This window comes from Eretmochelys imbricata, chromosome 10 (genome assembly GCF_965152235.1).
Source record: "Eretmochelys imbricata isolate rEreImb1 chromosome 10, rEreImb1.hap1, whole genome shotgun sequence".
Classification (NCBI taxonomy): Eukaryota; Metazoa; Chordata; order Testudines; family Cheloniidae; genus Eretmochelys; species Eretmochelys imbricata.
In genome coordinates this window covers 45,623,148-45,647,481 of record NC_135581.1, presented here as the reverse complement: position 1 = coordinate 45,647,481, position 24,334 = coordinate 45,623,148, and the positions used below count along the sequence as shown (strand labels likewise).

At 53.7% G+C, this 24,334-nt stretch overlaps 1 protein-coding gene across 1 annotated transcript in view; it reads left to right on the top strand.

Moving 5' to 3' along the window:
* The window catches only part of DUOX2 (dual oxidase 2), a 75,628-nt gene extending 57,936 nt beyond the window's left edge, over positions 1 to 17,692 (top strand). Inside the window, exons 20-37 of the mRNA XM_077827970.1 lie at positions 877 to 990; positions 1,799 to 2,001; positions 2,898 to 3,083; positions 3,558 to 3,783; positions 6,631 to 6,724; positions 7,051 to 7,226; positions 7,566 to 7,635; positions 10,009 to 10,187; positions 10,886 to 11,116; positions 11,412 to 11,511; positions 11,814 to 11,863; positions 12,009 to 12,136; positions 12,954 to 13,107; positions 13,767 to 13,999; positions 14,469 to 14,627; positions 15,171 to 15,326; positions 15,931 to 16,059; positions 17,570 to 17,692. Coding sequence (XP_077684096.1) covers positions 877 to 990; positions 1,799 to 2,001; positions 2,898 to 3,083; positions 3,558 to 3,783; positions 6,631 to 6,724; positions 7,051 to 7,226; positions 7,566 to 7,635; positions 10,009 to 10,187; positions 10,886 to 11,116; positions 11,412 to 11,511; positions 11,814 to 11,863; positions 12,009 to 12,136; positions 12,954 to 13,107; positions 13,767 to 13,999; positions 14,469 to 14,627; positions 15,171 to 15,326; positions 15,931 to 16,059; positions 17,570 to 17,692 — 2,711 coding nt within the window. The remainder of the gene's footprint in view (positions 1 to 876; positions 991 to 1,798; positions 2,002 to 2,897; positions 3,084 to 3,557; positions 3,784 to 6,630; positions 6,725 to 7,050; positions 7,227 to 7,565; positions 7,636 to 10,008; positions 10,188 to 10,885; positions 11,117 to 11,411; positions 11,512 to 11,813; positions 11,864 to 12,008; positions 12,137 to 12,953; positions 13,108 to 13,766; positions 14,000 to 14,468; positions 14,628 to 15,170; positions 15,327 to 15,930; positions 16,060 to 17,569) is intronic.
* Positions 17,693 to 24,334: the final 6,642 nt, after the last annotated feature.

Sequence of the window (24,334 nt, the reverse complement as noted above, 5' to 3'; positions counted from 1 at the left end):
CAGTGGGAGTTGCATGCATTTAGCCACCCTTGGGAATTGGCCCACTGCAGCTCTGTGATATCCCCTGCTCTGCAAAGGCCCAGTCCTGGCTGGAGTAGAGTACCTCCGAGAGATGTTGAGCACTCTTAGCTCCCATCACAGTCACTAGGGAAGGAGGATGCTCAGCAGCTTGCAGGATGATAGTTCCTGTCGCACTTCACTGAGAGTCACTTCACCACGCCAAGGTCCCTTGTGACACTGGGGCCACGTGTAATGGGGAAATGTATCTTAGATGGTGGCTGGGTGGCATTTAGGGGTGTGTGCTTGATTGGAGGTCAGATTAGACAATCTGGTGGTCTTCTCTTGATGAAGGTAGGACAAGAAGCCATGGACATAGTCTGCAGCAGGACAGATTTTTGTTCTGGGGTAGTTAAGCTCTGGAACAGGTTGCAAGGGAGGTTGTGGAATCCCCATCCTTGGAGGTTTTAAAGAACAGGTTGGACACACAGCTGTCAGGGCTAGTCTAGGTTTACTTGGTCCTGCAGGGGGCTGGACCAAATGACCTCTCAAGGTCCTTTCCAGTCCAACACATCTATGGTTGTGTGAGTCGCTGGTCCCAGCCGCAGCAGGAACCTTTAGTGGGACATTAGCGATGCCAGAGATGGAGGCAGAGGCTCAACTGTGACTGGAACCCTTGATTAAATAAAGCCATTTGCGGTTGAAACGTGCCATAGTCGGGGAGGGGAACAATCCCACATTCCCTCCAGGCCCCAGTGGTAGGTGGGAATCATTGTAAGCCCTCGTGGGTGACCACCAGGGCTGAATTGCCAGAAGGTGGGTGGTCCTGTGTTGTTCTGTTACCTCATTTTTCCCTTTCCTGCTCATTTGCTCCCTCAGTGAGTTTATTCGTTGCCTGGATTGTCGCTACTTTCCGCAAGCGTGATTTCAAGAAGCTGCAGAGAAAAGCGAACCCCAGTGTGAGGAGAGAGGTGTCGGGCGAGGGAGTGCAGGGTAAGGCGGGGACCTTTGGCTGGCTCGGGCGGGCATGGTGGAACCCCCAGCTCGCTGGAGTTGGGTGGTTCCTCCGTAGTCCAAGTCATGCATCCACCAAACCCCCTTTGTTGTCAGCGTGGGTTACTGTCTAGGGCAGCGTTGGCATGGAGCTGACACCCTTCTTCATGCAGCTCACCTTCAGTTGGGAGCTGGGAGGGAAACTCTGGTACAGGGCACTCATGTGAGGGCAGGTGGCAGCTTCTGGGGCTGGCCCTAGAGCAGGCTACCGGCATCTGATCTGGAAACTGTGGAGCTTCTCTCTAGCATTGCCCAGTTAGAGTAAAATCCCCCTCTCCCGTCTGCATGAGTGATCTCAGCTCTGACGCTCCGAGAGCCATGTGGATAGGATAAAGGAATTTTTCCCTCAGTGTTGCCTTGTGATTCAGTAGGAGATCTGGGGTTACTGAATAATATGTATCCTCTATGAAATGGAGACCTCCAGCTCTATAATGTCCTTAAAAATGGAGGCTGGTGACCTGACCCTGATCTCCCGTACGCTGGTGTAAAACAGGAGTAACTGTATTGAAGACAATGGAATTATACCAGACAGAACCAGTCCATGTGGTACCAGAATTGAGCTCATTTTAGTACAGTTCGCCCTGCAATTTGGATAGACCGCTTGATCAGCAGAGGAATAAAGGGCTTCTGTTACCCACCCCAAACTGGAGTAGATATATTTGTAGGCCGCTCTCCCAGTGAAGAAAAATGTTTGTTAATACTCACGTACAACCAGTCTGACCCGACTCCCTGCATTCTCTCCCGCCAGCCTTGGAGTGGCAAGGTCCCAAGACAGACAGCAATCTCATCTACCTTCAGCTTCATCCAGACAAGATTATCAAAGTGCTGGACAGCCGGCGAGCCGTGCTCCGCAGCATCAGTCTGAAAAACCAACAGCAGGTGGACATGGTCCTCTCCATCAACAAAGGGAACAAAGCTTTGCTCCTGAAGATTCCCAAAGAGTATGACCTGGTATGTGGTAGGACACATGACATGTGCTTGGCGTTGCCTCTGAGCCCTCTCTCTGCCTGGCTGTGCCAGTCATAAGGAATAAATTCCCTACTCTCCACCTCCCTTGATGACGTGTTCCTGGGAGCCTAAACTAAATGTTTTGGCAGGGATGGCTGGGTTTATTGCTGGGGTAGCCTTACATTGGAGGTTCTAGGCCAGTGGATAATAACACCAATGCTTTGTACTAATTCTGAAAAAGCCTTTTGCCCAGATCTGTGAGGTTTAATAACTCTGAATTTCTAGTAAACATGACGCTGCAAAGCATGCATGCCCTACGTATGCATGAAATAAATGTCAGGATTCTACTTAGTGCTGGTAAACCAATCAAACAGGTGGAAACTCCAGAGTCCATAGGAAGCATTTTTATCTCATGCGGTATTTTGGATCCTATGTTTCCACTCTTTGGTTCATGCAGCATGAAACATGTTAATGGTGGCTACGCCTGCCTATCTAAATAACAACCAGAGCTCCATAGGAATGGCCCAGAGGTGTCTGATGGTCTGGCCTACACAGAGGATGCTTCAGGTGGGCCCTGTAGGTTCTGATCTTTAGTTACAAGAAGCTGTAGCCTTCTCTCAAACAATGAATCTACATCATCCCCCTGGAAATAGAAGTGTCACTCGTTGGGTGGGTCTTGCTGGTTGGAAGCAGGGCTCATGTGCCTAAGCACAGAGAGAACATGAGAGAGAAGAAAAATGAGATCTTCAAGCAAGAGCCTGATTAGCTGTGAGGGGTATTGGGGCTGCTATTGGGGTCTTGGCATTTTAGTCTGGTTTTAACACGCTAATGGAGTGCCACTCCCAGCCCAGCCGAGAATGGCTCCAGCTCACTGGCTCATTCTTTGGGGGCTCCTCCAGGTGTTGCTTTTTAATGGCGAGGCAGAGCGAAGTGACTTTGTCCAGAAGCTGACCAACTACTTGGAGACAAATGGACTGTCTCTCAACATGTCTGACATGACGGAACGCAGCCTGCTGAAGAGGGCTGTGACCAAAGAGCAGAGGAAGCAGATCCTGGAGACTTTCTTCAGACATTTATTTGCCCAGGTATGTACCAAGCCAGCACATGGGTGTGGTGAGCACTCCGGTAAATGGAGGCCAGCTATTTATATTGATTAAACATTAGGCACTACTGCTATTATTGCACACCATAATAGGCAAATCACTCACAAGGAACAAGCTGCCAATCTGTTTGACACTAAAGAATCCCTGTTATTTACAGAGGACTGAGGAAATGGCAGTGCTGGGATATTACCATTTAATACCTGGAAGAGGCTGTTGCATGACAGCATGATAAGTACACTGTACCAGTAAATGCCCTCCAGTGTGTATTGTAATAATAATGACCATCAGATGGGAGTCATAGGAGACTTTGCCACAGCATCTGCTATTAAACCTTGGCTAAGAGTTGGGGAGAGACCACTAGTGTTTGTGTGGAATGGAAGGGGTGTGGGTTAGCATGGTTCTGTTCTTTGAGTGCTGAGTATGGGACTAGCCCTCAGCCTGCCTCTCTCATCGCAGGTGCTGGACATTGACAAGTCAGATGCCGGAGACCTCAACTTTGAAACGTCCTTGACAGCAAAAGAATCTCTCAAGTGTGAGCTGAGCCGGGCTGAGTTTGCAGAGTCGCTGGGGCTCAAACCCCAGTCCATGTTTGTGGAGTCCATGTTCTCTCTTGCTGACAAAGATGGCAATGGATATCTCTCCTTCCGAGAGTTCCTGGACATCTTGGTGGTCTTCATGAAAGGTGAGACTTTGTTGGAGGACTGGGAGAGAGTCACTGACTCACGTTAAGCATCTTGCCGCAGTCACAGCCCCAGCTAAACAGCTTCCTTCTTGTCCACACTCTGCTCACCAGCCATCGCAACTCAGCTGAACCTTGGCATGGTCCATCTATCAAATGAAACATAAAGCGAAGGTCCTGTCCCTGTGTAGTCACTGAAGTCCACTGGTGCCTCAGCCAAATTCCTTCAAGCTCAGAATACAAATGTGACCAAATCTCTCTCAATATGATGCATGTAAGAAGTAGCTAACTGAGGTCCTGATTCAGGACAGCACGTAAGCATGTGTTTCAATTTAAATGTGTACTCAAGTGTTGTCCTGAATAGGAATCATAGAATCATAGAATATCAGGGTTGGAAGGGACCTCAGGAGGTCATCTAGTCCAACCCCCTGCTCAAAGCAGGACCAATCCCCAATTAAATCATCCCAGCCAGGGCTTTGTCAAGCCTAATCTTAAAAACATCTAAGGAAGGAGATTCTACCACCTCCCTAGGTAATGCATTCCGGTGTTTCACCACCCTCCTAGTGAAAAAGTTTTTCCTAATATCCAACCTAAACCTCCCCCACTGCAACTTGAGACCATTACTCCTTGTCCTGTCCTCTTCTACCACTGAGAATAGTCTAGAACCATCCTCTCTGGAACCACCTCTCAGGTAGTTGAAAGCAGCTATCAAATCCCCCCTCATTCTTCTCTTCTGCAGACTAAACAATCCCAGTTCCCTCAGCCTCTCCTCATAAGTCATGTGTTCCAGACCCCTAATCATTTTTGTTGCCCTTTGCTGGACTCTCTCCAATTTATCCACATCCTTCTTGTAGTGTGGGGCCCAAAACTAGACACAGTACTCCAGATGAGGCCTCACCAATGTCGAATAGAGGGGAACGATCACGTCCCTCGATCTGCTCGCTATGCCCCTACTTATACATCCCAAAATGCCATTGGCCTTCTTGGCAACAAGGGCACACTGCTGACTCATATCCAGCTTCTCGTCCACTGTCACCCCTAGGTCCTTTTCCGCAGAACTGCTGCCTAGCCATTCGGTCCCTAGTCTGTAGCTGTGCATTGGGTTCTTCTGTCCTAAGTGCAGGACCCTGCACTTATCCTTATTGAACCTCATCAGATTTCTTTTGGCCCAATCCTCCAATTTGTCTAGGGCCCTCTGTATCCTATCCCTGCCCTCCAGCGTATCTACCACTCCTCCCAGTTTAGTATCATCCGTAAATTTGCTGAGAGTGCAATCCACACCATCCTCCAGATCATTTATGAAGATATTGAACAAAACCGGCCCCAGGACCGACCCCTGGGGCACTCCACTTGACACCGGCTGCCAACTAGACATGCAGCCATTGATCACTACCTGTTGAGCCCGACAATCTAGCCAGCTTTCTACCCACCTTATAGTGCATTCATCCAGCCCATACTTCTTTAACTTGCTGACAAGAATACTGTGGGTTCAGGCACAGGATAATTGCTTTCCTAAATTGGGGTCCAAATTTCTACCCCAGTTTCACTCACGCAGAGAGTGACCTCCACCTGTGAATTAACACGAATAACCAGAACAGCGTTTCTCCTTCAGCTGTTAAAGCAGAGAAGGCGATCTCTTCTCTTTGTCAATGCTGGTGGGCAAAGTTTGGCTAGTTAGTCTCTGAATGGGTATCCTGCACTCCACCTGTCGGGAGGCCAGTGATGTGACTCTTAAAATCTCCTTTTTTCTGATGCACTAGCAGACAGGGAAAGCTACAGCAAACTCTGCAGCTGCCTTTTCAACAGGCAGTGGCAAGGGGGTATCCCATGATCACTCCATACTATCATTTTTTATACTGTCAGGCAGTTTTGGGGGGTAGCTTCCTTGGGGGAAGTTGGGTGGTGTTGCATTTTACTGGGTGCATTTGGAGGCTTTATTAAGAGCTTGTCTACATGGAAAATTGACCAGAATAGCTATTGCAGAAAAGGCAGCTATTCTGGAATAACTGCCTCTGTGGACACTCGGTTCCAAAGTAAATGTGATTTTATTCCTGGCCAGGGTACCAGACTCTGCCCCAGTTTACCCCCAGGCTGGAGAGAAACACTCAACCTTAATACTTTAATTGAGACACTGGGAGGGAATAAGGAGGTGGGATATGATAACTGACAGACTATATAAGGTGATTGCCAGAAAATCTTTGCCTTGCACTGATTAGGAGAATAATTCACAACAAATAATTTGTTTGACAAATTGTGCCTCTTTTTCTCTTTGCAAACTGTCTGCAGACAGGTAGTGATGGTCTCAGACTTATTCATTATTCAGAATCACTGCAGATTTCCACAGCGACTCATCCTTGGTTGGGAGTTCACTAAGAAGGAGTTTGTTGGAAATATTCAAAATTTGTGCCCTGTTGATTACTTAAATAAACACAGGGGATTGTTTCTGCTCCCTGACATGACGAGTGATGTCCTTAACTAACACAAGTGTGTATTGTGACTTTCATGCTCAAATATTCCTTAAAGAATTTGCATTTGATGAACGTTTAGTTATTCAAGCTGTAAGATTTTTTTCTTCATGTCTATTCATGCTGGTAAAGCTCGCGTGACAGCATTTAGAGAAATCAAACACAGAGGAGCCGCAAATGCAGCTGAAACAAACTTGCTTACAAATTCAAAGTAACATTAGCAGTGTGCTTTTTTGCAGGAATTTCTCTAATGGAATGATGACTGTGTTACTGCAGATCCCATAAGCCCCACCTCAGTCCTTGTAAAGTGCCTTGAGACCCTAATTTGCAAGGAACTACAGAAATAAGAAGTAATTCTTATTCCATCCATCTTCTTTCCTAACAGGGTCCCCAGAGGAGAAGTCAAAGCTGATGTTCACCATGTATGATGTTGACGGGAATGGCTTCCTCTCCAAGGAAGAGCTCATCAGGATGCTGAGGTATTCCTCCTGTCTATGCTGCAGGATAGGTAGTTGGCATACGCCTTCTCAAAAGTGGCTGCTCATATGAGGTGTTTCAACTGCTGAGGGTCAGGTGTGAAACCCCTTGGGTCCAGTACTTGGAGCTGAGAACCCCTGGATGTATCGTGATGCTCTGAGAACCCCTGGATGTATTCTGATGCTCAGTCTCATCTGAAGTGTCTCCAGTAATGATGCTGCCACATCCCCTGCAGGGGTCTCTATAACCCCCCAGTCAGGCCTGTGTTCTTGCCCTCTGAGAGTCAGCTGATTGCTCTGCAGCTCCCAGCCTTGTCCCTTTGCTCTAGGTCCTTCATCGAGATCGCCAACAACTGCCTCTCGGGCGATCAGATGGAGCAGGTGATTGAGTCCATGTTCCAGGCGTCAGGCTTTCAGGATAAGGAGGAGCTGACATGGGAGGATTTTCACTACATGCTGCGGGACCATGACAGCGAGCTGCGCTTCACCCAGCTCTGCATCAAAGGTCAGCGTGGTGGGGCACAAAGAGCAAAGAAAGTCCAGGTGACCTTTCTGCTGCGCTCAGCTGGGCTGGGGTGGCTGGCACTGGAGGACAGAGTGAAGTCCTGTCTTTCCTCCAGCGTCTCTTTTCCAGCCGCAACCCACAGAGGCGCCATTCACTACAAGGTGGGGAAGTTGCCTTCTGCTGCGGAGACCCAACAAGCTGGCCCTTCTCTCAAGCAGAGCAGGCTGCCCGTCCCAGCAGAGCCCCTCCCCCCCCAAGCAGAGAGCCCAGGGGTATGATTGGGGCGTTCCTGGACGCGTAGTCTCCGTGTCACACCTTTGTCCTTTCTCCTCCCCACAGGAGTTCCAGACGTGTTCAGGCAAAACATGAGCAACCGCGTCTCCTTCATAAACCGGCCCAATACCAACGGGTAAGCTGTGCCCACTGGCCTGGGGCCTGCCTTTCTGTCTTCCCAACCCCTCTCCTCCCTACTAGCACGCTCGGACTCAGCCGCTGCCCCAGCAGGATGAGGGGAGAGAGGGAAGGCAAGTGGCTGCTTCTGAAGCTCCAGCGTGTGTCTGGGAGCAGGCCAGCTGCAAGCCCAGTAAGGGAGAACACGGCTCCTCCTGTCTCTCCCCATGACTCCAGCCTCGGCTGGCTGCTGAGTTCACATGGTAGCTCGTCAAGAGCCGGATTTCACATGAGATTTCTGGTATAGAACCCCCAGGCTTACACTGCATCATGGGAACGTGCAGCCTTCTGCTCTGGGGAGCCCTCTGGCTCCCCTGGCCTGGCAGGTCTGGCTCCTGACGCTGCAGTATAAGCATGCAATAACCCAACCTGCCAGGCTCCCGCTGCAGGAGAACCTGGCATGCTCTGGCCTCCCGGCACAAGAGCCCAGTGTGCCCGGCTGCTTTCCAAAGCCTCATTCCCTCACATCTGGCTCTGAGCCATGCTACGCAGATTATCCACAGAGGCATCTCTGGTTTATAAATAGTTCCTTTGGCAGCACAATCCCAACCAGGGAGAAAGCCCCAGCTCGAAACCACGGCACAGCTTGTGGAGTGCGAGAGGCCAGAGCTGGGGAAGAGGATGGGCAAGAAATGCGTATGCCCCCCCTCAATCCTTGGGCGCTAGCCTGAGCCTCTGAGCCGGCTGCCTGAGGGGTCAGGCTTTGGCTCAGGTGTTTCCTGTTTGATGCCTTTCTAATACAGCTGTTCTCTATGGACAGTGACTGTAAAAAGGGCCCCGGAGCGTTATGTGTATTATGGCTGTGCGACTTTGTATCAGATTGGCTTGGATTATAAAATAAAACACCAGTTAGGGCAGGAAGTGAAGAAGGAATCTGGATCCACTTGAAACTTCAGGGGCCCTCTAGGGAGGAAGAAAGCAACTATCAGTTTTGGCGTTCGGGTAGGATGACAGCATGGCATGAGCACCCCTGCCCTTCTCTGCATGCCACACACAGTTACTAAGCACTGGTTTCTGATGCCCTTCCCCAGGCTGAGTAGTGCCTAACACCTGGGGTAGCCTCACTAATTTCAGTGGACCTGCACGAGGAGCCAGTGGCTGCGCTGTGGGTGTAAGGGTGTCAGAATCCGGCCCATTGAGTAGTCGCAATGCGTCCAACTCCAGTCAGGTCGGTCAGGAAAGGAGCCAGTTTGTGAGGAACGTGTCTCTTTGGCTGAGCGGGTCCAGTCGAAGTTGGGCCTGGGGTTGGGGGCAGTTCTGACTAGGTCAGTCCCAAGCTCCCCTGGGTAGGGGACTCCACCGCACATCATCTCCCTGCTCTCGGGGGCCTCTGCTTAGGGTAACCATATTTCCCAAAGGGAAAACGGGACAGCGCGTGGGGCTGGCCCAAGCCACTTGCCCAAGCCCTGTCCCTCCTTCCCCTGCGGGGCTGGTGTCACTGATTGCCCAAGCTCTGCCTACCTGCCTTCCCCACCCCTCGCGACACTGGGGCTGGTGTTGCTGCTTGCTGGAGCCTGCCTGCCTGTCTTCCCCACCCCTCGTGAGGCTGGGGCTGGTGTTGCTGCTTGCTCGAGCCTGCCTGCCTCTCACCCAATCCCTGTCTCTCCCCCTGCATGGGGCTGCCAAGAGCAAACTGGACAAATGCCCACTCTTGCCAAAGAAGTCTGGACGGCTGAGACAGAGCTTAAAAAAGGGACTGTTCAAATCAAAACGGGACGTATGGTCTCCCTCTGCTTGTTCACCCTAACTCTCTCCCAACGAGCGGGAGAGGGGCGAGGCCCAGACCCACAGCTGTAGTGACACCAACCGTCACCCAGGGAAGGAACATGCCCTGGAGCAACATTGGAACTCCTATGAATTTAGAGATCTGCCGTTGGAGTTCCCAGCCTTCTGCCCTGCCCTTAGTGAGGTTTCCCATTACTGTAATTAATGTCCTTTTATGGCTGTCCTTTAAAGCGTATCTTATCTGCCTTTATTAAGTTGTTACGCTTATCTGATTATTAGTTGTTATAAATCCCCATATAACTCTGCCAGATGGCATCACCTGACACACATTTGCACCATTTTACTACTCTCATTCATTGGCTGTATCACAGGAGCGAGCGGAAACGCCAGCCCAGCCAACATGCTAGCTGCTGCTCAGACACGTAGTGAAAGAATCTTTGCCCCAAGGAGCCTGTGCACTCAGTGGCATTAAGGAACTGCATGGTCCCTGTGGTTATGTGACTGATCTAAGCCCTGCTCGCTCGCAGTCCACTGGAGTTTTGCCCTCCTCTCTGGTGGGAAGAGTGCTGCGTTTGTTTAACCATGAGCTGACGACTATTCTTTTTAGGGCAACACCTCCCCAGCCACATTTATACACCGAGGCCCAAAGGACAAAATACCAGCGGAGCAAAGTTCACCAGAAGATCCAGCAGTTCAAGCGTTTCATTGAGAATTACCGGCGCCACATTGCCTGCGTGGTTCTGTTCTCCGCCATCACTGCCGGCGTGTTTGCGGAGAGAGCATATTGTGAGTGGCCAGCTAGCGTAGAGCGTCCCCTGCTGACGGGGCAGCTCAGAGCACCACCATCCAGGGAGGAGAGAAGCAGGAATGTGCGCTTCTGGGGGGTGCGCCAGGAGCAGGGCCCTGTGTGCTAGGCCAGCCTGATGGGGGGGTGATGAGCTGGGACAGTGAGGGGAGTCCATGAATCAGTTACACTCACTGACATCAGAACGACAAGGAGAATGGAGGTCCCCAGCCAGACTCTAATGAAATTTGTCCCTGTTGTCCGCAGTGCAAAGGGGTGTGCCTCTGGCCATAAGTGGCCAGCGTGGCATTCTTTCCCCTGGCATAAAGCTAGCAAGGCTAGTTCCTGTACCTGTGCATGGCAGAGCCCTCCTCCACTATGCCAGTCCCCCCCTGGCATGACGTTCCACTGGTATCCCATACAGCAGGGGTGTAAGTTCAGACAGGCCCCTAGGCTGCTCTACATCATGGGAGGGCTGAGAATGGAGCTGTCACAGACTGGCCCTCGGAATCAGAGAGCCATAACCAGTCTCCCGCTAGCCCACCCCTGCATTCCACCATGACCTGCTGCCTTTACCTTTGGAGAAATGAGCTGGTTTGTCGCCCCTCTATTAAGGAGACACAGAAAGGGAGCAAGCTTCTCCCCCGCACTCTCTTGTGCTCGCCCTGTGTGTAACCCCCCTGTCCTGCTTTGTCCGCAGACTATGCATTTGCATCGCCAGCAACAGGAATTGCTGACACCACCTACGTGGGCATTGTCATCTCCCGGGGGGCGGCAGCCAGCATCTCCTTCATGTACTCCTACATCCTGCTCACCATGTGCCGCAACCTCATCACCTTCCTGCGCGAAACCTTCCTCAACCGCTACATCCCCTTCGACGCCGCCGTGGACTTCCATCGCTGGCTTGCTATGGCGGCCCTGATCTTTTCAAGTGAGTTGGCTACATGGTGGGGGGATCCCCCTGGCCCTGATACTGACAGAGAATGGGGCATCCCCCAAAGCCAGCCGCTCTACATCCTGCACAGCCAAAGTCAGACGTGGGCCATGCCATTCAGGACTGACCTGCCCCCCTAGACACGACAGAGATACCCGGGCAAAAACTGGGGTCCCCTCTGTATTGCAAAGCACTCATTGGTTGCCTAGCTCCATCCGTGTGTTTGGGTCTCTCGAGCACAGCTATATGACGGTGCTTGACCATGTATTTGCTCTGTCTCTGTGTCCTGAAGTTCTCCACACCGGGGGCCATGTAGTGAATGTCTATATCTTCTCGGTCAGCCCACTCAGCATCCTGTCCTGCCTCTTCTCCAACGTCTTCATGGATGATGGGTGAGTGTGTTTTGGAGGCCCTGCTCTGGGCAAAGCACAACTGTTTGAGGAGCAGCTAGGTAAGACCACAGATGGAGGACAGTGCCATGCAGAGGGCTGGGCTAGATGGCTTGAGAGATCTCATCCAACCTGCCTGGGAAGTGATCTCCTTGGGGAAACTGCAGTCTGTGGATGGCCACCATCCCCAAAGGGCAATGTCAGAGGCCATTTGTGGAGTGGAAACCAAAGTGGACATTTGGTTTGTTCTGTGGAGAAGTCTGTGATCTGATGACAGAGGGTTAGGTCATCTCTTTCCTCTCTAGGTCACAGATGCCCCAGAAGTACTACTGGTGGTTCTTCGAGACCGTCCCAGGTAAGGGTGACCATCCGTGCATGCCAGGCGTTCTGTGAGGGGGGGTCTGCATAGCTCCCCCACCCACCGCCCCAGCGGTTCCAAGCTTGGCACAGGCTATTCTGATGACCCCTTGCCCCTCATTCTTCAACCCTCTTTCTGGCAGGCATGACCGGGGTGCTGCTGCTGGTGATTCTGGCGGTGATGTACGTGTTCGCCTCCCATCACTTTCGGCGCATCAGCTTCCGGGGGTTCTGGATCACGCACCACCTCTACGTGCTGCTCTACATCATGGTATGTGGATCGGAGTCCTGCGGCCCAGCTTCACTCTTGCGCTCTGGCTATTGGGCACGAGGCCTGTTTTGTACCTGGTGCAGAGTGTTCCTTACAGCTGTTAGCAAGGAGCTGGAGGGACATACAGGGGGTGGATGGGCTTCCCAACCAGTCTTTCACCTCCCATGGGGGTGAGCACAGTGTGCAAACCTAGACTCAATAGGTGGGAGTTACTATTTGTCCTCCACTCACACAGGTCCAGAGCTGGGCGGCGGAAGGGGCTGCTAAGCAGAGGGGAGGTGAATGTTTTGCAGACTTGGAAGAATGAATGTTATTGGTAGCATAGAGAATATGCGTCTGTACAGAAGAGACGGGTGCAAATCCACTCAGCACCCAGAGCTTGAAGCATGGCACCGTGAGCCACCAAGCTGCCTGGTTAGAAAGCACGTGCAGGTGCCGGAACCTTGCTAACAAAGAGAGTGCACATGTGGCAGGCTGTGGGTCCTAGTGGGTAGAGCATGGGCCTGGGGCTTAGGAGACCTGGGTTCTAGTCTGCACTCAATCACTGGCCTGCTGGGTGAGCTTTGGCAAGTCACCTCCCTGCTCAGTTCCTCAGTTTCCCCATCTGTAGAATGGGGATGCAAAGAAGTAGGGATTATTATTGTCATAGCTAACAGCTGCTCAGGGCTCCTCTGACCTAGCCTGCCTAACCTAGCCTTACTGCCCACTGGGTAGCTCTGTTGTAGCTCTGTCATTGCGCTCCTCCATTTGGGGCACGTTAACACCTGAGCGGTTTCCTGCACTGCAGTCATGGGTGTGTTTGGCGCTGTGTTCCCAGGTCATTATCCATGGCAGCTATGGCCTGGTCCAGCAGCCCCGCTTCCACATCTATTTCATCATCCCAGCTCTCATCTATGGGGCAGATAAGCTGGTCAGCCTGAGCAGGAAGAAGGTGGAGATGAGTGTGCTGAAAGCTGAGCTCCTCCCTTCAGGTACAGTGGGGGCGGCTCCCCGGGGGGTGTTAGCGTGTCAGGCAGTCTGCATGACCCTCTGCAGGCCTGCGGGGTATATCCAGCTTTCGCAGAGATCTGGAGCCTCGGAGCTCTCAGTGTCCCTGGTTAGCTATCTCCGGCTGGCAGGGGCAGGCCTGTGCTGCCTTGAACCAGGAGGCACATGGGTACATCCCTGCTGAAGTCTATCGATGGCCGTCGGCCATGGCAGTGACGCTGGAATGTACGTCCCCATGCTGCTGCTGTTGGAGACCAAACCATGCCCAGCAACAGGAGCAGACACAGGCTCACAAGGCTGCCAGGAGCCTTCCTCTGGCGTCACCCTCCAGGCAGCCTGCTCAGCTGCCCTGCCCCTGAGGGCTAAGCTCTTCTCTGCTGGGAGCACCACACCACTTTTCACCACCACCCAGCCGGACTCTCCCTGCACCCAATCTCAGCCCTCCCCTGCCGTCCTGCTCCCGCCCGGGGCCTGGCAGCATGGTGAGCGTTGGAGCCTCTGTTCTGTGCATGTGCAGCTCCCACCCAGGAAGGAGCCATGTGCAGCACCCCCGGCATGGCTCAGATCAGGGGGAAGCTGATTTTACAGAGCAGGAGCTGTTATGTTAAGAAAGGTGCTAAGAAAACCTTTGCCCTTCTCTTAGGCGTTACTTATCTCAAGTTCCAGCGGCCGCAGGATTTTGACTACAAGTCTGGGCAGTGGGTGCGAATTGCCTGCCTGTCCCTAGGGACAAATGAATACCACCCCTTCACCCTGACCTCTGCACCCCACGAGGACGCGCTGAGCCTGCATATCCGAGCCGCAGGGCCCTGGACCACCCGGTTGCGGGAGCTGTACTCCCCGGAGATTGTGGCTGAAATCGGCAGATATCCCAAGGTACAGCCGGGCGTTTCCTCCCCTGTGAGTCTGGGGATGGGTGAAAAAGCCAGATCTCTGGAGAGTGGAGTCCTCCGAGCATGACAGAGCGCCAGCACCCGGGCATCAGCAGAGTGAGCTGTGTGTGGCATGGGGGGAGCTCAGGCTCCGAGATCTAAGCTTCTGGCTTAGCGCAGCTAGATTCTTTGGAGCCACCAGTCCCACTCCTGGATGGGCTGACTCAGTCCTTCATCCTACCCCGGCTGGTGCACTGGTTTCTATTGCCACTGGCTGCATGTGGGATGGTCCAAGGAAATGTAGCTGTCCTGGCTCCTGTCTGCCCCAAGGGGGTGTCAGAGATCTCTGAGCACTGCTTGTAAAATGTCCTCTGCCCCCATCCTGGGGCGCTCTGCGCTGTGCTAGCTGGGGTCTGCTCCCTGAGACAGCAGCGCGGGCAGGGCAGCGTTGCTCACTACCGGCTCCTTCCCAGCTCTATCTGGACGGGCCATTCGGCGAGGGCCACCAGGAGTGGAACAAGTTTGAAGTCTCTGTGCTGGTGGGAGGAGGCATCGGGGTAACTCCCTTCGCCTCCATTCTCAAAGACCTGGTCTTCAAGTCCTCGGTCAGCTCCAAGATGCCGTGCAAGAAGGTGAGAGCCCACAGAGTGCGAGGGACTCCCTGGGCCCCTCCTCTTGCTGCCCTGGTGACGTGGGAGGAACGTCTGACAACAGTCCTGCAGCACTCAGGAGAGAGCGGGCAGCGAGGCCAAGCGGTAGGGCTTAGCCTGTCTGCTCCAGGTCACTCTGAGGTCTCAGCACTGTCCTCCCCTTGCTCTCCGTCTCAGATAGCTGCAGCACGATGCTGTTGTCAGAGCCTGTCCCCTGGCCCTGCGCATGTCTCTGGGACCCAACCCATTCCCTCAGAGGCTCTGAAATGCTCACTGACGCAGCACCATGAGTTTTGCCCAGCACTCTCAGTGCGCCCCCTCTGGGCTGCCACCTATCGCCTCCCTTAGTGCAGAGATTTTACTTTTCATGGCTGATCCTGGTGGGGCTGGCGGTGGAGGGTCCCCAGGATGGGGCCAGCTGAGGGGACCTGGGGAGTGGGGGCTGGCTGCAGGGGATCCCCCGGAGCAGGGGCTGGCTTGGGATTGCGAGGGCCCTGCCAGTGACCTGCTCTCTTGTGCTCTCAGATCTATTTCATCTGGGTGACGCGGACTCAGCGGCAGTTCGAGTGGCTGGCTGACATCATCCGCGAGGTGGAGGAGAACGACCGGCACGACCTGGTGTCTGTACACATCTACATCACCCAGCTGGCTGAGAAGTTCGACCTGCGCACCACCATGCTGGTGAGTGCCCCGCGCCAGGGCTGCCGCTCTGTGCCAAGTGGGAGGTCCGAATACGGGAGAGGGCAGGGCCAATTTCACCTCCGCCAAGGCTGGGCTAGGGGGGCAGGACCCAACTGAGAGAGGGCATAAGGTGATTAGCCATTGCCCCAGTGCTGCTCTGGGCTGCCCCCTTCCCCCACCCTGTGCTGTGTCCCTGACCCCAGTCCCTCTCTGTGGTGGGGCAGCCCCCCGTGCCATGTCCCTGGTCCCAGTGCCAGTCTGTACTGGCTCGCCCCCCATGCCGCGTCCCCGGTCCCAGTGCCGTGTTCCTGGTCCCAGTGCCGCTTTGTGCTGGGCCCGTCCCCTGTGCCGTGTCCCTGGTCCCAGTGCCAGTCTGTACTGGCCCGCCCCCCGTGTCGTGTCCTTGGTCCCAGTGCCGTGTTCGTGGTCCCAGTGCTGTGTCCATGGTCCCAGTGCCGCTCTGTGCTGGGCCCGTCCCCTGTGCCGTGTCCCTGGTCCCAGTGCTGCTGCATGCTGGTTCGGCCCCCCTGAGCCATGTTAGAGCAGAGAGGCCCTGCCCTTGCCCACCTCCTCTCCCTGACCCATGGCACCTTTCTCCTTTCAGTACATCTGTGAGCGACACTTCCAGAAGGTGCTGAACCGGAGCCTGTTCACGGGGCTGCGCTCCATCACGCACTTTGGGCGGCCCCCCTTCGTGCCCTTCTTCAAGTCCCTGCAGGAGGTTCATCCCCAGGTCAGTGCCAGCCGGCCTTCGCCCCCACCGATCTCTGCCAAGCAAGGGGTGTAGGAGCTGGCAGCTGAGCAATGTGCCGGGGGGGAGCCCTGTGTGCAGCATTAGGAGCTCCCAAGGGCCTGGAGGAAACATTCCCAAATATTCAAAGGGTGGGGCTGGGCTGCAGATTATCCTGAAGCCTTGCCAAGGGAGGGGAGAGGCATCTGCCAGACCCACCGACAGGGAAAATGACAGCCTCATGCCAGCTGGCCCGGGCTGATCCTGCCACTGGCTCATGTTCCCTCCTGACCATGTCCTGTCAGGCAGACCCCAGTCCGGGCACCAAAGGGTTACAAAAATCTCTTAGCTCTGCCGCTGCAAAGCAAGAGCCAAAAGCCTTTGGAACAGGGGCGTCGCAGCCTGGCACCCTGCCAGCGAGTCACACCCGTAATCCCCAAAGCGTCTGGGGCTGCTGGGGGGACGTGAGTTTGCACCGTGCCATGGCAGTGAAAGACCAACACGGTGGAGGGCTGTACGCGCAATGTCCTCTTGCCCTGGGACAGAGAGCCCCAGACGCCCCCGGAGACCGTGCACACCCCATCCCTGGGAAAGTACCGACAAACTCAGCCACACTCAGATCAGAGCCACGAAAATGACCAGGGCGGGATTGATGGGTGAGGGAGGCTGAGAAGAGCCAGCTCTGCAGTGCTCTGCAAAGGGAGACAAGCCACAGCCTGCGAACGTGGGGCGGGATGTCGGAGGCCTGACTAGAAGCAGTGGGATGAAATTAACTGACATGTCTTGTGGCTGACCGGCAGGCAAGGCAGAGGGATGTGCCAGGCTGGGGAAGCCCCATTGCTTGGGGATTGTGAAAACTAGACAAAAACAGTAGCAAAAACGGGGACAGTCCGGCTCTGAGGGGGATGGGACCTGGTACTGCCCAGTGCACTACTGATGGGAGAGGCCATGGCTGCAGCGAGTTCCTGGCGCTGCCAGCGGCTGAAACTCCAGCTGGGGTGTTTGAGACGCTCCGGGAAAGAGGCTCGTTGTGAACAGAGAAACAAACGCGGCTTTTGTATCCCCCATCCCGCCAGAAAGGTCAAGGCTGTTCCTGAAGGGAGGTGTCTTTGGGGGGCGTTCATGCAAGGTACAGGCCAAACTGGTACAAGTGCATTGGGCTGACGGTGGTGTAGCCTGAGGGCAGAGTCTTCCCTTAGCATGTGTGCACACGGGTTCAGTTCCTGGACTCTCCCAGGGGCTAGAGCAACAAACCAGAGAGGGTGCTGCCGAGAGAAGGGGAGGTGTGAGATACATGGCCCCAGCATCCCGTGCACAGTGCGGGCAGAGCCACCCACCCCTCCTGCTGGTGGGAGGAAACCAGAGCTGGCACCTGAGGGCAGCAGGGTGAACTGCTCTGAGCCTCTGGCAGAACGGAGACTGCTGGTGTGACGAGCCAGGCCAGTGCAGAGGACTGACTGTGGGAGCCCCTTGCTCTCAGAGGTTCTGTTACTTGATGCCCCTGCTTCCCCAGGTGTGGAAGATTGGCGTGTTCAGCTGCGGCCCCCCGGGGATGACCAAGAACGTGGAGCAAGCCTGTCAGCAGATCAACAAACTGGACCAGACCTACTTTGTGCATCACTATGAGAACTTCTAACCCGCCCCCCACCCACAGACACACAGCCCTGCCCAAGCTTGAGTGCGGTTCCCTGGGCTACCATGGGGCCAGCTGCTATGTGAACTCAGTGTTTCCAGAGTCCTGGGAAAGGTTCCCTGCCACTTTTCAGATGGGAGCTGCTGGGTGTCCATGGCACGTCCCCCGCACAGCCTCATGGAGATGCCCTCCTGGAGCCGCGCTGTCCCAGGAGCGAATCGCAAGGATGCTGGGGATCTGCACTGCACTGGCAGCAGGTTCCTGGAGCTCACTGCCCAGCAGGGAGCGACTTTGCCTGTGATTTATGGAAACCCCAACGGCAGTGTAGCCAGCCAGGCAGCACTGCTCTTCCATCCCGTTGGAACCCACCAGGTCCTGTCACGCATGTCTTTTGTGTGCATCTGACCTTAGGAACCGATGAACTGATTGATTGGTACTGCGTCAGTCTCTGTACTGGCATCCGGCAGCTTCGTGCTGCGTCACAGAGGCCCTGAAAAAAGGGGCTTCTGTTCCAGGGTAGCATCACTGGAATGCAGTCCTCCTGGATCTCTGCCCTACTTCCCTGTGGCCAGCTCCCCAGAGCAGGGGTGAGTGAGTGAGAGAGAGAGACACAACTCCGCCACTCCGCTGTGCTCCAGAGCAGTGGCAGGAATCTCACAGTGAGACACTGACATTAAGCCACCGAATTGCAAATCTTATGGAACTTAAAGTCTTCAGATAAAAGAGCCCTCAGGCGCAATTCTGCCCCACTGATTTTAATGGCGAAGCTGCCATTAACTTCACTAGGGCCAGAGTTCTAGCCTGCACTCAAACAACAATCTAACACAGAGAAATTGCATCTCTGTGACTCCAAGCAGCAATGCGGGCCGGGCGGGGGAGCCAGAGGGGGAGGAAGCAGAACACCTGGGAGGACCTGGGGCAATTTGTTCACTTGGGGCCCTGGACCCCCCCTTTTTGAGGGTGTCACGTGGCCCTTGCCTGCCCCAGCCCAGCTCTCAGAGGAACTCAGCACCAGCATGTCCATGTCCAGGGATGGTGGCCTGCAGCAGTGTGCTGTGCTAGGGAGGGTGGAAAGAGGATCACCTTGGGGAAACCAGCAGAGCCACACCAGGGTGCTTTGGGCAGGGAGGGTGTCTGCACAACTCCAGCTGAAGGGAATCCTCAGCTAAGGGCCTTGGGAGGCTTTTCAGCCTGCAAACACCAGTACAAAGAGCACTGGGATGCTTGCAAGTAAATCCCGGATGGAGCTGGTTGCTGGGCCCCCCTGAAAGGGCTTCTGGGTGGGCCTGAGCCATTGGAATAGAGTGAAAAGGGGTTCATTCCACTGGGCTGGCGTGGGACGTAAATGGTGCCTAGAGCATGTGCTGCACCCCTACGGGGGGGAACATTCCCCCCTCTGCTAATGACTGTATCCATCCCCACAAGGCAGCGTGTTTCCTGCTCCTACGAGGGATGAATCGCCATTTGCTTTCCCATTCAAACACATTTCCACCATTTGCCCAGCTCTCACCTGCTCCCGCTAGGACACAGAGACATGTAGCTCCCTCGTTTGGCGTGAATTGTATTGGAGTAATTGCATGCATTAAACCAGGGCTTGCTGGCTGCTTCTGAAAGAAACTATTAATTCATTGCATTTGCTGCTGCTGCTCTGAAAGTCTGACTCATTTTTGTCTGTTCCCTTTCTGTATTTAATGGCTAAGCCCATAGCTCTTATTTTTGTTGGCATATCACCCAACAGCCCAGCGTAATTTGCTAGGTGAGTATTCATGCCTTTGAAAGAATGACAATAACGATTACTGCAAACTGTCCAAGCATTAAAATACCCTTTTTGTGAATTGTGAATATTACGCTCCATGCCTCAGAACCAAAGCTGGGAAGTGAAATCATTAATCTCGATGAGCTGTGAATGTGTAAATTCAAATGACTGATTTTAAGGCACTTCCAAAATAAAACTGGTTAACTGCGGAATCATTCTCTTGTCTTTAGTAATTATTGGGGTTCGTTATTTGATATGTAGCAATCTCTTCTTATCGGGGTCACCCAATGAAATTAATAGGTAGCAGGTTTAAAACAAAAGGAAGCATTTCTTCACACAACGCACAGTCAACCTGTGGAACTCTTTGCCAGAGGATGTTGTGAAGGCCAAGACTATAACAGGGTTAAAAAAAGATCTAGATAAGTTCATGGAGGATAGGTCCATCAATGGCTATTAGCCAAGATGGGCAGGGATGGTGTCCCTAGCCTCTGTTTGCCAGAAGCTGGGAATGAGTGATAGGGGATGGATCACTTGATGATTACCTGTTCTGTTCATTCTCTCTGGGGCACCTGGCATTGGCCACTGTCGGTAGACAGGACACTGGGCTAGATGGACCTTTGGTCTGACCCAGTATGGCTGTTCTTATGTGCTTATCAAGAAGCTGCGTTTGTTCCCTCCGGCTTGGTCAATGCACAGGAAGCAGCCGATGGCACAGCTCCAGTATGACAGCATTGAACTCGACGCTGTGAAGCTAGCAAGAACGAGTGAAGATCATGTTCTGTAATGAGCACGGGTGGTATCTGCAGGAGGGTGTTGTAATGGCCACCTCTCGGCTGACAGCAGGGATGTAGCCAGGGAACCTTCAGAGCTAAAAGCCCAAGTTTCTACGATGTGAGCTAAGGGGCCAAGGTCTGTGGGCAGGGCCGTAGCAGACTCGGCTCCTCTATGGGGGGCGGCAGAGGGGTTAGGATAATGCGGGAATCTGTACAATGTATGAAGGCGTTGACCTGCGGGGTGGGGGGGTGCTCTGTATGTATGTGTGTCGGACTGCAGACGTCACTTTGGATGGGATGGGGTCTTCCCCTCTGTTGTCCTGGTACTGCCAGGCCGGACTTAAATTCCAAGGGGCAGTGATGCAGGGTTTACAAAAGAGGGGGCATTAAATCGGGCTGGTCCTCTATTCAAATACAAATGTCCCAGACAGTTGGCCTCCAAGCAGGACCCTGGGTGTGTTGAGGAATGGCTGCCTGGCAATGAAGTTACCTGGTTAAGGTCTAGGATCATTCTCAGAGGCTGCCCTGGGAGCCACCAGGTTCTGAAAGGCTATAAAAAGACTTACAGGGGACGATTCAGTGAGATGCACAGGAGTTGTGGCAGTTGAAGGGAAGGGGGACGGACCACCAAGATCAGAGGGGGTGAATTGGGGTGGGGGGAGGCTCTATGGTTCAGAATCATAGCCATGCACTGCGGCAGGAGGACCCTGGCTGGCCCCAGACAACCCCCAAAGAATGTTCTGGAGTGGGGGGCGGAACCGGAAGCAGGATCATGGGTGTAGGGTTTATTCACACTGTGTCACTCTGGGAGTCTTGTGCGATTAAAGACAGAGCAATGGTGAGTCAGACTCTTGTGCAAAGTCAGTGTGTGTGTTTGAAGTGTTTGCACCTGCTCCTTGAAGCGATAGCCCAGCGGGCCCAGGCTGTCAGGTGGAGCGCTGGGAGTGGGGGTGTTCGAACTATCAGGGAGGGAGGCTGAGTGCTGGTGCCAGCAGGGACTTGGCCATGGGGTTGCAACTTTCAGGAGAGGGTGATAGAAGAGCTGCACCCCAAGAGTGTGATCAGAGGCCCTAAGCTTGGGACTCAGGCTTAAAACACCCAGGCCCCAGAGTCTGGTGAGTAGCCAAGAAGCGGGCTTGACTGGGGCTGTGACAGGGGCACATGTCCCAGGGGCCAGTGTATATTAGCACCCATCACAAGGCTCCAACAACTCAAACTGAAATGAGCCTGGCCCTGGCAGGCCAGGGACTAACAAAATGTAGTCAGTGGTTTTAGTTTATTATTCATTTACGATTAACATAGAATCATTTGATCATAGGACTGGAAGGGACCTTGAGAGGTCGTCTAGTCCAGTCCCCAGCACTCATGGCAGGACTAAGTATTATCGAGACCATCCCTGAGAGGTGTTTATCTAACCTGCTCTTAAAAATCTCCAATGATGGAGATTCCACAACCTCCCTAGGCAATTTATTCCAGTGCTTAACCACCATGGCAGTTAAGAAGTTTTTCCTAATGTCCAACCTAAACCTCCCTTGCTGCAATTTAAGCCCATTGCTTCTTGTCCAATCCTCAGAGGTTAAAGAGAACAATTTTTCTCTCGCCTCCCTGTAACAACCTTTTACGTACTTGAAAACTGTTACGTCCCCTCTCAGACTTCTCTTTTCCAGACTAAACAAACATATTTTTTCAGTCTTCCCTCATAGATCATGTCTTTTAGACCTTTAATCATTTTTGTTGCTCTTCTTTGGACTTTCTCCAATTTGTCCCCATCTTTCCTGAAATGTGGCGCCCAGAACCGGACACGACACTCCAGCGGAGGCCGTATCAGCGCGGAGTAGAGCGGAAGAATTACTTCTCGTGTTGTGCTTACAACACTCCTGATACACACATGTCCTGTGATGTATAATCATTGTATGTTAGCATTAAGTTGTAGGATTATAGACGCATAAGATTGATCGGTATTTTAGAGGGAATCATGTAAGTAAGAAAGGCTGAACCGCAAGCCCCGGAGGCTGACGCCTGTAAGATTTTAGCTTAGCTATTTTAGGCCTTGGAGATAAGAAATGCTGACATAAGTAAATGAGTGAAGACTAACCAATGCCCTAAAATGATGGGGCAAGAGATACCACATGGTAATATGTGAAAAATCAGCTGGAAGATTCATTTTAAATCACAGAAATGCTGTAGAGGCATATCCGGCTCCAACATGTGTCTTAACCACAGGATACAGGTGGTGCTGCAGTGCTAGTGAGGAAAAAGAGAACCTACACAGCCTACAGAAACCAGGGTGCCTTAAGTTTCTAGGACAACATCAGCCCAATAAGGAAAAGAGGGGGGGTGATACATTCATGGACATGCCCAGAACATCAGTATAGGCAGAATCACATTATAAAAAGGGGGTGCCTAGAGCGGCAAAATGGCACTTGCTGTCAGAGAACGCCAGCTAGGCTCAGCCCTTCCCTGATGATCAATCCATAAGAGACCCATCAGCCCCTAACGCTGTCTAGGAGGCTGTAAGGCTAGCTGTAGTTGTAACTGGTGCATGGCTAGATCTAGGGGTTGTCTATGCTGTGACTTTCATAACGCTTTGGTAAGTTTAATAAAAGAGAGTTGCCCTTGTTCTTGTGATTGCCTGTGTTACTCGCCTGTGGTTTCATGTGTTCCCATGAGCTCTAGCTCGAAACCAGGCCGAACGAACGCGGTGGAACATGAGGCTGGAGCTCCCAGAGCCGAACCCTCAATGGTGTAATATCACAGCTCTACAATTAACGTTAAATAAAAACAAAGGCTACAAAAAGGAAACTCCCTGCAGCCCCCTTAGCACTGACTCTATGCCCTTGTCTGCTGCAACCTCTCCCAGCCCCTGGCACAGGGCTTGGCTGAGCCCCATGGAGGCCGTTAGCCCCACGCTGGCTGCTGCTCCTCCAGAGTGGGTGCATGACACAGTCCGGGACATGTTTGCCGTGTAACCGGCCTGCGGTTATTGTTGAGGCGCAGCACAGCTGGGCTTGTTGGCAGCCTGCATGCCCCCCCCCCCGGCAGCCACAGGGTTCCACGACTAATTTGCTCACCCAGGTCCGAAGGACACAAGGCACTTTGGGGAACCAGCCTTGTCACCCCGAAGGCCCAGCGTCATGGAGCGGGGCGTCTTGGGAGGTGGTGGGTTGCCCAAACAGCTGCCTGAATGCAGGGGACATGGCTTCTTAGATCTCCTCAGCGGGCTGCCTAAGATGCTGAGCCTGTCACGCTCAGGAGCAGGGAGTGCTGGAGGCCACTGAGCAGGGTACGTGCCCCTTTGCAGACCCCTGCCGGTGCTAACATCAGCGCCGGTCCTGACGCGTCACAGCAGTAACGGGAACCTGGCGAGTCAGAAACCATTGAGCCCTGCGCGAGGCCCAGGCTGTGACGGGGCGAGAGACACAGGCGCCCTCTCGCCACAGGGCAGCGCCCCCTTGTGTGGCCCTTAAGAGCAGTCATCCATGTCAGCAAAGCCGCGCAAGCTGCAGCGTGCAGGAGCCAGCAGCCATGCCTGATAGCCCAGGGCCACCCTGAGGCCGCGCTCCAGAGCACAAGCCATGGGGAGAGGCTGTGGGTGCGCTGCCCTCCCTGCTCTGAAGCAAAGCCTCAGCGGGTCCACGCTGCACCGTGACCTGGAACACAACGCACTGGGTGCTGTAGAAGGGGCTCAGACACGGTAGGGATGGGTAAGAAACCGTCACCCAAGCCAGGACCTCAGCTGCCTCCCCTCAGCCCAAGTGGGTGGACAAGGAGGTAAGGGTGTTACCTGCACCACCCACCTTTACCCTGCTCCTAGGGCTCAGGGCACCAGAGGCGCCAACTTTCTGATTTCCCGGGGCTGCTTGACCCCCAGCTCTGCCCGACCCCCAGCTCTGCCCCAGGCCTCTCCTGCACCCCTTCCCCCAAAGCCTCACCCCACCTCTTCTCACCCATTCTGCCTCCTCCCCCGAGCATGCCCCACCCTCACTCCACCTCTTCTTGTCCCCGCTCCTCTCCCCCCCACACACAGCACCTCCTGCCCGCCACTGAGCAGCTGATCCTTGGCCAGCAGGAGGCACTGGCGGAGCGGGGGAAGAGCAGATTTGCAGGGCCCATCGG